General features: G+C 44.0%; 1 protein-coding gene across 1 annotated transcript; it reads right to left on the reverse strand.

Annotated features, from left to right (window-relative positions):
- Positions 1 to 4,895: 4,895 nt before the first annotated feature.
- On the reverse strand, positions 4,896 to 9,131 carry LOC103650913 (U-box domain-containing protein 4). Its single transcript, XM_008676506.4, has 5 exons — positions 8,715 to 9,131; positions 7,728 to 7,995; positions 7,506 to 7,622; positions 5,461 to 7,419; positions 4,896 to 5,327 (listed from the first exon to the last, which is right to left on the reverse strand). The coding sequence occupies exons 2-5, from the start codon at positions 7,989 to 7,991 to the stop codon at positions 5,265 to 5,267; spliced, it is 2,403 nt and encodes an 800-aa protein (XP_008674728.1). The 5' UTR covers positions 7,992 to 7,995; positions 8,715 to 9,131; the 3' UTR covers positions 4,896 to 5,264.
- Positions 9,132 to 13,987: the final 4,856 nt, after the last annotated feature.

A 13,987-nucleotide genomic window follows, 5' to 3' on the forward strand; every position in this document is an offset into this window, starting at 1 on the left:
CATTATAGCCGTTATGATGTACGGCGGACCGTCCGGGCCTAGGGCGCGGACGGTCCGCGTGTGCGCAGAATTGCCCCCTTTTGTACATAACGGTTGGTTTTAGATGGGGGGCTATAAATAGAAGGGTAGCTCGTGTGAGAGAGCTCTCTTGGCCATTCCTTGCACACATTGAGCTCATTTGTGATCCTCCAACTCACTCTCTCACACTCTTTGCTTGAGATTGCATTCTAGTGAGAGATTGAGGGTTCCTAGTGCATTTGCATCATTTGATGATTCTTGAGGCACTAGGTGGTACACCGAGCAAGCGTCGTTGGCTTGTTACTCTTGGAGGTTGCCGCCTCCTAGACGGCTCGGGTGATTGTCTCCGTCGAGCTCTCCAAGAAGATTGTGGAGAAGCCACGGTGTGGATTGTGAGGGGTTTGCGCCTACCTCGCCGGAGCGGCAAAGGTGACATTAGTGGAATCGAGGTATTGAGTGATTTCTTGTCCACTTGGCTCAAAGATCAAGTCGTGTCTTGATAGAGGAGCAAGTGAGAGCTTGAAGTCCACCTCAACGTGGATTAGGGGTGATCGGCAAATCACCGATACCACGGGATAAATTTCGGTGTCTATTTCTTCTAGCATTACTTATTGCCTTGAAATTGATTAGTGCTTTGCTTATTGTCCTTCAAGTATTCAATCTCCGTAGTTGTCTTTCATACATTGTTTACTTATTGACACTAGAAAATTTATCTCTCTTGTTGTATTGATTAAATTTATCTAGTATTGTTGTTTTTAGTCAAAACCGTCTATTCACCCCCCCTCTAGCCGGTGTCCTAGATCCTACAACCACCACCAATTTCAAAAAATATAGTCTTTCAAATTTGGATTAAGAAGAGATTTTTCAATTGGTATCTCATTTTTGATATAATTTCAAATTGGTATACTCTCTTCAAAATTAATATCTAAAACCCTCTTGAACACTAAGAGGAGGATTTCATTAAAGGGAAGTTTTGTTTAGTCAAAGGAACAGCATTTGAAAGAGGGGAAGAAAATTTCATATCTTGAAAATGCTTCTCAAAATCTTATTCATATACCTTTGACTATTTGCAAAATATTTTGAAATTTTTTTCCAAAACATTGCAAAACAAAACATGTGGTGCAAGCGTGGTCCAAAATTTTAAATAAGAAGAAAGCCATCCATGCATATCTAGAAGAAATAATTATTGGTTTCATTCCAAGCAACCTTTGCACTTACATTATGCAAACTAGTTCAATTATGTACTTATACATTTGCTTTGGTTTGTGTTGGCATCAATCACCAAAAAGGGGGAGATTGAAAGGGAAATAGGCTTACAACTTTTCCTAATTGATTTTGGTGGTTGAATTGCCCAACACAAATAATTGGACTAACTAGTTTGCTCTAGATTATAAGTTCTACAGGTGCCAAAGGTTCACAACAAACCAATAAAAAGACCAAGAAAGGGTTCAAATAAAGAGAGCAAAAGACAACCGAAGTGTGCCCTGGTCTGGCGCATCGGAGTGTCCGGTGCACCACCGGACAGTGTCCGATGCACCAGGGAACCCGACTCCAAACTTGCCACCTTCGGAAATTCTGGGAGCCACTCCGCTATAATTCACCGGACTGTCCGGTGTAGCACCGGACTGTCCGGTGTGCCAGCGGAGTAACGGCTACACAGCGCCAACGGTCGTCTGCAACGAGCAGTTAATACGCTACAGTGCGCGCAGAAGTCAGAGCAGAGCTAGAAGGCGCACCGGACAGTGAACGGTGATTGTCCGGTGGCCCAGAAATCAGAAGCTCCAACGGTCGAACCCTAACGGTCGGGTGACATGGCTGGCGCACCGGACAGTGTCCGGTGGCGCACCGGACTGTCTGGTGCGCCATGCGACAGCAGCCTCCACCAACGGCTCCTTTGGTGGTTGGGGCTATAAATACCCCCAACCACCCACCATTCATTGCATCCAAGTTTTCAGCCTTCACACCTCATACAAGAGCTATAGCATTCAATACAAGACACAAACAAAGAGATCAAATCCTCTCCCAAGTCCGGAATCACTCCAACCAAATTAGTGACTAGAGAGAGAGACTTTTGTGTTCATTTGAGCTCTTGCGCTTGGATTGCTTTTCTTCTTCCTTCTTTCTTGATTTCAACTCAATTGTAACCAAGGCAAGAGACACCAATTGTGTGGTGGTCCTTGTGGGGACTTAGTGTCCCGTTTGATTGAGAAGAGAAGCTCACTCGGTCTAAGTGACCGTTTGAGAGAGGGAAAGGGTTGAAAGAGACCCGGTCTTTGTGACCACCTCAACGGGGAGTAGGTTTGCAAGAACCGAGCCTCGGTAAAACAAATCATCGTGTCATCCGCTCTTATTCGCTTGTGATTTGTTTTCGCCCTCTCTCTCGGACTCGCTTTTATTTCTAACGCTAACCCCGACTTGTAGTGTGTGCTTAAGTTTATAAATTTCAGATTTGCCTATTCACCCCCCCCCCCCTCTAGGCGACTTTCAACATATCACAAACCCCGTTGCCCATTCAGTGTGCTATGCGTATGTCCGGACATGGCTTGATGGTGACACGTCCCATCGTAGCTGACGTGGATCAGTAGCTGAAAGTCGCTTAGAGGGGGGTGATTAGGCAAATCTGAAATTTATAAACTTTAAGCACAACTACAAGTCGGGGTTAGCGTTAAAATTATAATCGAGTCCGAAAGAGAGGGCGAAAAACAAATCACAAGCAAATAGCAAGAGTGACACAATGATTTGTTTTACCGAGGTTCGGTTCTTGCAAACCTACTCCCCGTTGAGGTGGTCACAAAGACCGGGTCTCTTTCAACCCTTTCCCTCTCTCAAACGGTCACTTAGACCGAGTGAGCTTCTCTTCTCAATCAATTAGGACACTTAGTCCCCACAAGGACCACCACACAATTGGTGTCTCTTGCTTTGATTACAAAGATCTTGGGAACAAGAAATGGGGAAGAAGAAAAGCGATCCAAGCGCAAGAGCTCAAAAGAACACGGCAAAACTCTCTCTTCTAGTCACTAATTGCTTTGAGTGGAATTGGGACTTGGAGAGATTTTGATTCACTCTAATTGTGTCTTGTATTGAATGCACTAGCTCTTGTATTGAATGTGTTGGCTGAAAACTTGGATGCCTTGAAGTGTGGTGGCTGGGAGGTATTTATAGTCCCAACCACCAAAGTGGCCGTTGGGGAAGGCTGCTGTCGAAGGGCGCACCGGACAGTCCGGTGCGCCACCGGACACTGTCCGGTGCGCCAGCCACGTCACCCAACCGTTAGGGTTCGACCATTGGAGCTCTGACATGTGGGGCCACCGGACAGTCACTGTTCACTGTCCGGTGCGCCTTCTAGCGCCTGTTCTGACTCTGCGCGCGCAGTCCGCACTATTCACTGTACACTTTTGCAGTCGACCGTTAGCGCTGTAGTCGTTACTCTGCTTGGCACACTGGACAGTCCGATGCTACACCGGACAGTCCGGTGAATTATAGCGGAGTGGCTCCCCGAAAACCCAAAGCTAGCAAGTTGGAGTTGATCCACCCTGGTGCGCCAGACCAAGGCAGCCTTCGGTTGGTTTTGCTCCTTTTTATTTGAACTCTTTCTTGGACCTTTTATTGGTTTGTGTTGAACCTTTGGCACCTGTAGAACTTATAATCTAGAGCAAACTAGTTAGTCCAATTATTTATGTTGGGCAATTCAACCACCAAAATCATTTAGGAAAAGGTTTGACCCTATTTCCCTTTCAGTAGCGCTAGACTTAGATCTTTGCCTTGTCAGGTTGCTCGACTGCGAGTTGGTCGGCGGGAGTTGATTAGCGGAGAGTTGGTCATCGGAGTTGGTCATTGGAGAGTTGGTCAATCGATCCGCCTCGCAGAGTTGGTCGATGAAGTGGTTGAAACAGTGCTTGGCATGGTCTTCAGCAAGATTCACGGGAGAGTAGGTGGCATTTAATGCATGTGTGGGGTAGTTGGCCGAGACTGGGCTCGAGCGAGGCGAAGATTTCTCCCGAGGCCGAGGCCAGGATTAGGTGTTACATGTAACCACGCTCTGGGTGGTTGAAACAGTGGTCGGAGTGGAGGAACAGTGCCCCGTATTCGCGCCTTGACCCCCATCGTGGGTGGTAAAAGTAGATTAGGTCGTGGTCGTGTCGTCCTTTGTTTACTTTAGCACCTTCAGTGGGGCAGGTGAACATACGAACGCACATTTTAGGATCGAACTGGTTAGCCGAGGCGTGTACCTCCCAGAGCGTCGTCCGAGACGCCCTCGGGCGAATCGGAAATGCGCTTCTCACCCAAGGCTGACCTTAGGCGAGTCGGGAATGTGCTGCTCGTCCAGGGTTGGCCTCATGCGAGCCGTGACTGCATCTCCAGTCCGGGGTTAGCCTTGGACGAGTTGTGACTTAGGTCCCTCGTGTCTTGGTAAGATTGGGAGCGTATTTGCTTATGACACATTCCTACTCAAACATTTAGGCACTTTAGAGTGATCTGGGTACCCCTATATATGGTAACTAATACTCCCTCCGTTTCTTTTTATTTGTCGCTGGATAGTGTAAAATTGCACTATCCAGCGACTTATAAAAAGAAACGGAGGGAGTACATGTGTATTAGGCTCTTGATGTTATGACCTTATAGACATACTTTATGGTGATAGGAATCGTTCCCTGCTCCTCTAGCTACCGTTTCTCTGGTACTCTGGTGTCTCTATTGTGACATGCTCTATAATAAAGATATATAAATCTAAAGATGTTTAGCTCAAAAATTTGATAGAGTTTATTTTTATCTGCTCAAAAAAATTGATACAAAGTTGATTTCTATCTAGAGCTGATGTTTCAAATAAACCCTTAGGATCATGTGGAGTTATATGGCTCCCACCCGGCCTCTCCTACTTGCCAAACATAAATCTCTATTAAATATGGCCTCGACACTTTAATAAATAGTAGGGACGATTGCAAATCTGCCCTCATTTTGCAAGCCAATTGTAAAAATAAACCTCTTTTCCAGACTTTGCAAAATCGGACCTCTTTTTTGAAACCAAAGCTGGCGTCTACCCATATTACGTTAACAACCACCGACGATGTTAAATTAGATGTAAAAAGACACCAACACCCTTTGCAAAACTGCCCCTATTGTTGTACTGAATTGCCTATAATTAAAGTAGCATGCAATCTCTCATCGTCATACCATGATGCTACTGCTACTGAATTGCTTGTGCATTCTACATTTACACCCGGCCCCGGCCACAACAGTGTCTGAATTTAGCGCCTGGTGACCTTGCCGACTTGACGCTGGTTGCGAAAATAGCTCAGAAGGACCTGTGCCTGCACATACAAAACAAAAAATGGTAAGCTGTTGAACAAACTACGGCATCATTTAACATGTAGTACAGAACTGAAAGTGCCAGCTTATGCTTATGCCAGAATGATACGGACTGGGCTGCAAGTGCAACTGTACCTTCTCTCGTGCACGCGCCGTGCCCGATTGCGACAGAGCCACCAAAGGAGGCATGGCGCCTTCCTGGAGCACCAGGCTGCAGAACCTGCTGTTGTTCGTGCAGAGCTGCAGCAGAGCAGCAGCAGCGTTCTCCTTCGCCCGTGCCGAGCCCAGCTCAACGACCTCGACCAGCACCGGGATGCCACCTGCCTGAGCAATACCGTTCCTTCCCTCCTGCACCGTGGCAAGGATTGCCAAAACGGCGACGGCCTTGTCAACCATCCCAGCTGCTGGGTCCATCAGCTCCACCAGGGGCTTTACAGCCCCGGCCTCAACAACCCGGGCCTTGTTCTCGTGAAATATCGATAGGTTGAAGAGAGCCGTTGCTGCATCCTTCTTCCCCTGTGCACTGCCATCTCGCAGCAGGTCGACCAGGGGTTTGATTGCTCCAGATCGTCCGATTTTGGCCTTGTTCTCTTCGTTTACTGAAAGGCTGAAGAGAGTTGCAGCTGAGTTTGCTCTTGCCTCTGGGTTACCCGTCTCAAGGACGTGGATGAGAGGCTTGATGGCGTCCGCGCTTGCGATGGTGATCTTGTTGTTGTCATCTAACGACAAATTCAGGATCACTGTTACAGCATTTTCCTGCATGCTGGGGTCTGCAGAGTAAAGAAGATTCACCAAGAAGGGTATAGCACCGTGGTTTGCAATGGAAATTCTACTCTCCATGTTATGCCTTGAAAGGACCAGCAGCTCTCCTATTGCTGCCCTCTCGGGATCAGTACGCTCATTTTTTAGATCCTCAATAAGTTTACGAACTTTATTATCAACAATAGCAAAATCAGATCTTGAATCCAATGAAACAGCTTTATCTGATCGTTGCTGCCAGACTAAATGATTTCGAGAACGAACACCACCCAACCTTGGCTGAAAATTTGGTTTTGAGCAGGTGACCGTTCGGCCATTTCTTGTAGTCTCTGATGCAATGCTGTTACTTGAGACCTGTTCCTCCTTATCCTTCTCAACAACTTCGAGATGGTTGCTGCTGGAAGAAGCGCTTGTGCCAATATCACCGCTGATACTGTTTCTTTGGAGACGTGGCTCAACATCAGAAGCATGGAAACCATCCTTTCTCGATTGCTTAATGGCATCAGAACCATCAATAGATGCATTGCACATCAATTTGTTTGCTTCAGTAGATGCAACTAGTAACTTCGGAGGACCCGTTTCTGAATCATCTGTGTCTTCAGAAGATGAAGCCTTGGAGATTTGATCATCTGAATCAAAATTCTCATGCAGCAAGTTAGGATGACAACTGTCATCTGATGATATATGATCTGGTGAGCCAAACTTATTTTCCCTTGAAGAGTTTTCAGAGAAAGGAGATTTATCACTTGTTCTACCATTAATCGGCTTGAGGGAAACTGAAAAGTTCAAACTCAAGAGTTTCACAGGGTCTGGTAGCACTACACCATGTACCTCAGACCAATTTTCAATCAACTGTTTGACAGTGTAGTTAGGAATCAAATTACTGTGTCCCAAAGTTTGACGTGTCTTGGGGCAGACATTGTAACCCAAGTCAAGCCATTTTCTGATGAAAACCCGTTCATATGTTTGACCAGAAGCCACAATCACTGGATCTGACATTAGTTCAAGGGAAAGGGGGCAACAAAAATCAGCAGGTATTGGCACTCCATTAATACTATGCATCTGTTTTTCTTCCACGTGTTTCTCAAGCATATGGTTGACTAATTCAGAGATATGGTTGATACCATCTAGTTCTGAACTATCCTCAGCATCGACTCTTGTTCTAATCTTGGCAAGGGCAACAGCCTCCATCAGTAACTCTTGATTTGTGGATAAGCTCAAAGAGACCTGGATCTTTGTCAATGTCTCTGACTTTGGTGTAAATTTTCCGGCAATATCCCTGGAAGCCTCCTTGATGATACCCATAATTTTGTCACATTGAAATTGCTTTATTTTCTGAAATTTGCAAGAACATAAATCATTGGAAGATGAGAACAATTGAAAGGAGTGCTACTGATATGACAATAAAGCTCTTTCACTACCTCCAAGTACACTGAAATACGATTGGTTTCTGGTGGTGTCACTTCAGAATTGACAACTTGGCACACTTCAAGCACATAGTTTTGCATCTTGGTAATAAGGGACTCCACCAGCATAACCTTGATATAATAACTTGCAAGTATCAAATAACGACAGCATTGTGCAAGCTATAAGTTGTGCCTTATGTGAATGACAGTAGTAAATGGGAGAGATAAGGGAGTTACGAAATAGATTTTGCTCATCATCAAATCCCAGCTTCCAACTAGCTTTATCGCATCATTGATAGTAGCAGCTAGTCCCTCAAGCATCCTATCATCTAGACTAATCTGGGGGATAACTTCATCCAGGACCAGCTTCAAAAGACCCAGGATTTCATTGATCTTCCGGCAGTATCTCTTAACTAGCTCAGTTTCTACCACACTGCTGGTAGACAGCGTGCGGAAGTTTGAAATACTGCTGATTACTGACATTGGCACTGACTCCTCCATTGACCTGTATGAAGATTGAAGACTCTATTTTAGCTGTAGAACTTACCAAAGCCAAAAAAAAAAAACAAATTGTGGTACAGCTTAAAGAAATTTCAGACGCCATTTATGGGTCTTACTCCACTTAAGGAAACATAGACAGTCAAATATACAAGCACATCCCATAAAGTGATCGCCAGTATAGCCTATCGAATGTATTTGACCTTAAATCGCGCATACAGAGTACTTTCGTTCCTATCTCTTGGAATGTGGAAACTTGGGCATGAGAACAACGAATTATCATACTCAACGCATGCAAAAGCTGACGATCAGAAACTCCACTTAGCCCAAAGAGTACTCTTCCCATAGTAAGCTCACTAAATCCAATTACCCCCTAAGCCTTAAATCTGTCGTAATCACAGGGCCTCTAGCCGAGCGGAAACACAGGATCACCTGAAACACCTACTGCTACTCCCGATCCCAACCTCAGAGCGCGCCGTGCGTGCACGTGTGCGAGGTTTACGCACCTTGCGCACCAAATCAAGCTCCCACCCCCCCTGTAATCGCAGCACTTGAACAAGCACCTAAATCACAAATGCTGAAGGAACTGCACGGGACGATGCCAAAGCCCAAAGCAATCAAACGCGCGTGATGATGATTACGATACACGGGAGCCGAGAAACGCTACAAGCGAAGAAAGCAAGTCATTCCAGCGAGGAGAGAGAGAGAGAGAGGCGGGCTTTGTACCTCCGGGAACTACAATGGCGGTCGCCGCCGTGAGCTCCACGCGGGTCGCGAGGCTGAGACGCCGAGGCGAGGACGAAGACCGTGGGGCCTGAGGGTGCCTAGAGGAGTGTGAACACGAGGGGGAGGCGGCAGCGACCAGCGCGACGAAGGGGAGAGGACGGACGGAGTGGTTGAAAGTGGAGCTGGATGGTGCAAGTCCGTGGTGGTCCGGGTGCTTTCTTTTACTGACTGGTGGGGCCAACTGGAGGGGAATGGCGGGTCTCCGCTAGACCCGATGCACCGACGCCCATAAGGTCCGTCTGCAACTGCTCCCAGAGTCCCGTGGGCCCCGCAGCTGATCGCTGATTCCCGGCGCTGCTGGGTTTGCTTGTACCAGACTGCACGGACTGGGAGGCGGGGCGCGGTTTTTTTTTCTCTTGGAGTGGGCCCCACATGGCGTGTTTTTTATTCGCCACTCCGCGTGTACGGACGGACTGGTGTTCTTACTGGCTCACGGTCAAGGGAGCCGTGAAGGAGAATAACGCCAGACCAACTCCAGCAAAGCACACCTCCGTATCCGTATTTGGCACGTAGTTGCGTGCCGAGTTTGGAGTTACGTGTTCAAATAATGCATAACATCATTTATACAAAAAATATTCTTATTACAATAATATGTTTGATAATATAAGAACAGATTACGTACATATCTACTTTAAAATATTAAATTTGTTCTAACAATTCAATTATCCATTTTCATCCCTACACCCAATAGTAATCCAGAGATTAAAACAACGTACAGAACAATGACAGTATCCATTTTCATCCCTACACCCAATAGTAATCCAAAGATTAAAACAACGTACAGAACAATGACCGAATGCAACCTACTTTTTGAAAAGAGACTAACTGGAACCACAAATGTATCGGAAACCGGTGTTTTTGTCCTCGTCCTACAGTCTAATTGTGAGTTTATCTTCTTTTTTTTCTAACTTCATAATTTTGTCCTGGCTATTTTAGAAGAAGCAACCCACACACCCCTGATTCGGATGTATGTTAAATAAGCATAGAACAAATGAATTAAGAAAACTGTAAAAATGAAGGGAAAACAACCAGATTGCCCTTTATCAAACTTATTATAGATGCAAGGTTGAGTAAGTTACCAATAACACCAACCAGACTAGCAAGTAGCAACCTTTGTCAGAGTCAACAATGGTGAATACAAAAGGCAAAACCCCAAAAGTCTTCTTCCTAATTCCTGCTAGCTTTCAGAACAGAGAAAAATTATAAATCATACCAGCACGGCTGCTCCATCTTCAATTGTGTTCTTAACTGATCTTAGACCATCACGGACAGCATCCTTGGTTTGTGCAATGGTATGGTCATTAGGTCCTGAATATGTCAAACGATAATCAATTCACAGCTCAATTAGGGTGTCAGAGAAGACGATGTTGTTTCTTAAGAATAAACAACCTTTAATTAGTATAGTACAAGAGTGAGGATTTTTCACATTCTCCACAAATGTGTACTTTTCTTCTCCAAGAACATGATCATAGACAAGACCAGCCCAACCAAGACAACGTTCAGTCAAGTCATCAACTGAATTGACTGCTTCACCACCACATGCTAGCACAAGCCTCTCCATATTTCTCCTCTTTGCTCTTCGAAGAGCAATGATCTGTAAATCATTTCAGGCCGCACACCTAAAATAGTAAAATACTAACATGGATTTAACAAACAGATCATGCTATTAATAAGCTTTCATGCAAAGAGCTTACTCTCCAGTAACAAATACTGCCTTGTCTCAAAAAAAATTACAAGTATTGCTTCCCAACGAGTCAGAATAATCTAAATTTTGACCAAATATATATAACAGTGTTGATGTTTAGGATGTGCAAGTATCACTAGTTTAATCATGGAAATATATTTTCAAATAAACCTGACTGAAGATCCAAACGTATATAATATTTACTATAAACCTAGTCAAAATTAAGATTGTTTGACCTCTCTCGTGAAGTGAAACTTCCATTCTTTTTGGATGGAGGGAGTACATTTTTGGACATTACCAGCCTCCAAAATGTTTTCACTAGTATCTTGTAGTATATTTAAGAAGTACAGAAAGCTATAATAAGATGAATTTAGTAAAAACATTTTTATAATGTCATACTTCAATATATATTATATAGAGACTGGAATAAATATACGAGCTGGTTTGGTTCCATGCAATCTAAAACATGCCTTGTTTATAGCTGGAGTCATTGTCAAAATTAATATCAAGAAAACACCTTAGATGCACAGCTTTCAGCATTTTCCCACAGGAAGGGTCACTAAAACCACATTGATACATGGGTTTATTTTATTTATTTTCACCATAAATTGTCTTTTCGGAGCATGATTTAATCAGAAAATGCCTATTTTAAATGTTAACTTCATGAGATCCACATTATAAAAACATAAATCCATTCAAGGATGAAAATTAATTTGGATCATGGAACCACCAATAGATTACCCCTGCTCTAGCAAGAAGATCCAGAGATGGAGGGTCAATGCCCTTCTGATACAGCATATGGTATTGAGTTGCACAAACCTGCATGCAAGAAACGATGACAACAATTTTACCCACTATAATACAGCATATGGTATTGAGTTGCATGCACTAGTCAATTCAAATTAAAAGCTTAAGCTGATAAAAAGATGTGGGCAATTCACTTATATTATATTCCAACACTCCTCCTTGCGTTGAGCCTCTTTTGAGTCTATGACGTGGAATATAGAAACGAGCAATAATTATTTTTTTAATTGTGCTAATCAGGATTCGAACTCGAGACTTCTGCCTCTGGTATAATATTAAGTTGCATGTACCAATCAATTCAACTCAAAAGCTTAAACCGATAGAAATATAGAAATATAGAAATATGGGACAATTCACTTATATTATATTCTAACATATGGAAATATTATACTCTGCGCAAAAAACTCAAAATAAATTACCTTATTTTTCAACTCAATAATCCGTTTGACACGTTTATCGACTTGGCGTCTCTCTGCAGCGACCATCTTCTCTCTTTGTTCTGCGTTTGAGTAAAAAAAATCCTGCATTGATTTCACTGCAAAGTTTACGTGTCAGTAAAACGATTGCCTTCAACACTACATAAAAACAGAACATAATTATAATTGGGAGCATAATTATAAAACGATTGCCTTCAACCCAATTTATTGATTACATTTTTTGCTCACAACAGGAAAAAAATTTGGGAGAAGTTGAAGACTTGAAGTAAAACAATAGAGGTTTACATAACCAATCATAAAAGGGAGCATGGACACTTGAGTTTAACAGTCCAATCGAACAAAAATATGGCTGGCAGCGATCAACGATCATGATACTTAAGGTAATGTTTGCACGCTTGCAAAGTGACTGAAACTGGACTGCAGTCAGCAGAGCACAACTCAACTCCAACATGGGCCTTGGCCACCAGGCCTGTCATCAACTGGTCCAAATCAAATGTGTGCAAATGGCACGCACTGACCGCAGCAAGGATTTGTAATTAAGATCGTCCACCGCACTTGTTCGCTAAGGCTTGCGCCTGCGCGGTAACAGCGTACAGGTGGACCGCAGCTAGCTGAATGCATCGACGTCAGCCGGCCGGCCGGCCATGGATGATGGATCCATCATCCAACCTGAAAGGCTGAAAAGCAGCAGACACGTGGTCACAGATGGAGAGCGCCGAAACCTGTCTGCGTGCTAGGAGTCACGCTCCTGCCCTGTCCCATGCATGGTAGCTGCACACTGATTACTAGTACTCGATCGCTAATGGGCCACTAGCTAATAATAAGCCATTCGCGTTATTAGATTAAGGGGGTGTTTGAATGCACTACAACTAATAGTTAGTTGGCTAAAATTTGTTAGTGGAATTAGCTAGCTAATAAATAACTACCTAACTATTAACTAATTTACCAAAAATAGCTAATAGTTGAACTATTAGCTATGGTGTTTGGATGTTTTAACTAATTTTAGCCACTAACTATTAGCTCTAGTGCATTCAAACACCCCCTAATATTGGGCGACCTAGCTTGATGACATGAGGGCAGCGAAAGCATAAAGAAACCGTTTGGGAACCGTCTAGGCCCCCTCCTAAACAAATGCCGCTGGCATTATCATCGTCGCTGACTGATCGAGATCGTACGTACGTGGACGTGGACGTGGTCATGGAGTTAGGTTAGCGAGCGCTTTCGCTGGCTTCCTAATCACACGCCATTATATAATAATAACGTACAGGATGGACGGAAGCAGCTAGAGGTGACCCTTTATCTGTGATGAAAAGCTAGCTAGGAAGCCATAGATAAATTACTGTCGCTCGCTAGCTGCTATATATACTTGAGTGGTGCTTCGTGCATACGTAAAAAACATGTAGTGCTAGCTACTGGTTTCTGGATAAGAACGACGTGGGTATGTATGGTATGACTCATCATGCATGATGCCTGCCACACCGGCCTCCTGTTTCTTCTTTCCGGCTTGGCTCTCTCATTCCGTCATCCGAGACGATGTTTTCTTTTTTACTTCCTTTTGCGAACTCACGCGTACACTTTTAGCGAAAGGGTGCATCTTCTTTTCTTCTTGCGTTCATCACGGCCCCACGCACCGTGTATATATGCATAATAATAATTATTATGCGCTAGATCAGATACATGATGATCGAGAGAACGAATATTTTGCCATGCAAACTATATACATATGCTCGAAAACATATGATGATGCCGTATCGTCGTCCGATCGATCGGTCGAAAAATACATGCTCGAAAATTAAACCCACCATCTGCTTTTTTAGATGGGGTACCGGCCGGGTACGGTGGCTACGAGCAGTGTGCATCAGCAGTGATAGATATGGGTGACGACAGTGTAATACATAACCACGCACACAGCCGGTACGCAGCATCCATCGATCGGCATCTTATCTCCTAGCTAGTAAAGCCCCCACACTTTCAACCGCATAGCTACTAGCATCTAGCTAGCTAGGGATCGGACCACGACGGAGAAGGATAATGCTGAAATGACGATGCGCACCTTTTGGGATTTCGACTAATCGTACAAAAACTCTGTTTATGCGAGGATTGTTGCTTTCGTGAAAAGATCATTTAACCGTACAGGTCCCTTCATCTTCATTGGCACGTAAGTCTTCCGATATTCAGACTATCATACGACACTTAAATTATCCAAGAATTAAAATTTCAAAAAAAAAGCTCTTAGTAAAAAAACTGTCGTTATTAACCACGCGAAAGCCGGTATCAACCGTGGACAA

The sequence above is a fragment of the Zea mays genome, chromosome 3 (assembly GCF_902167145.1).
Source record: "Zea mays cultivar B73 chromosome 3, Zm-B73-REFERENCE-NAM-5.0, whole genome shotgun sequence".
In the NCBI taxonomy this organism is placed as follows: domain Eukaryota; kingdom Viridiplantae; phylum Streptophyta; class Magnoliopsida; order Poales; family Poaceae; genus Zea; species Zea mays.

Bases quoted from the DNA above. Each gene is read 5' to 3' on its own strand.
- LOC103650913 (XM_008676506.4), bottom strand. From the start codon at position 7,991: ATGGAGGAGTCAGTGCCAATGTCAGTAATCAGCAGTATTTCAAACTTC. The intron at 7,420-7,505 runs GTAGTGAAAGAG...TGCAAATTTCAG, and splicing joins GTATTTCAGTGTACTTGGAG to AAAATAAAGCAATTTCAATG. The intron at 5,328-5,460 runs GTACAGTTGCAC...TTGTATGTGCAG, and splicing joins CGGCGCGTGCACGAGAGAAG to GCACAGGTCCTTCTGAGCTA.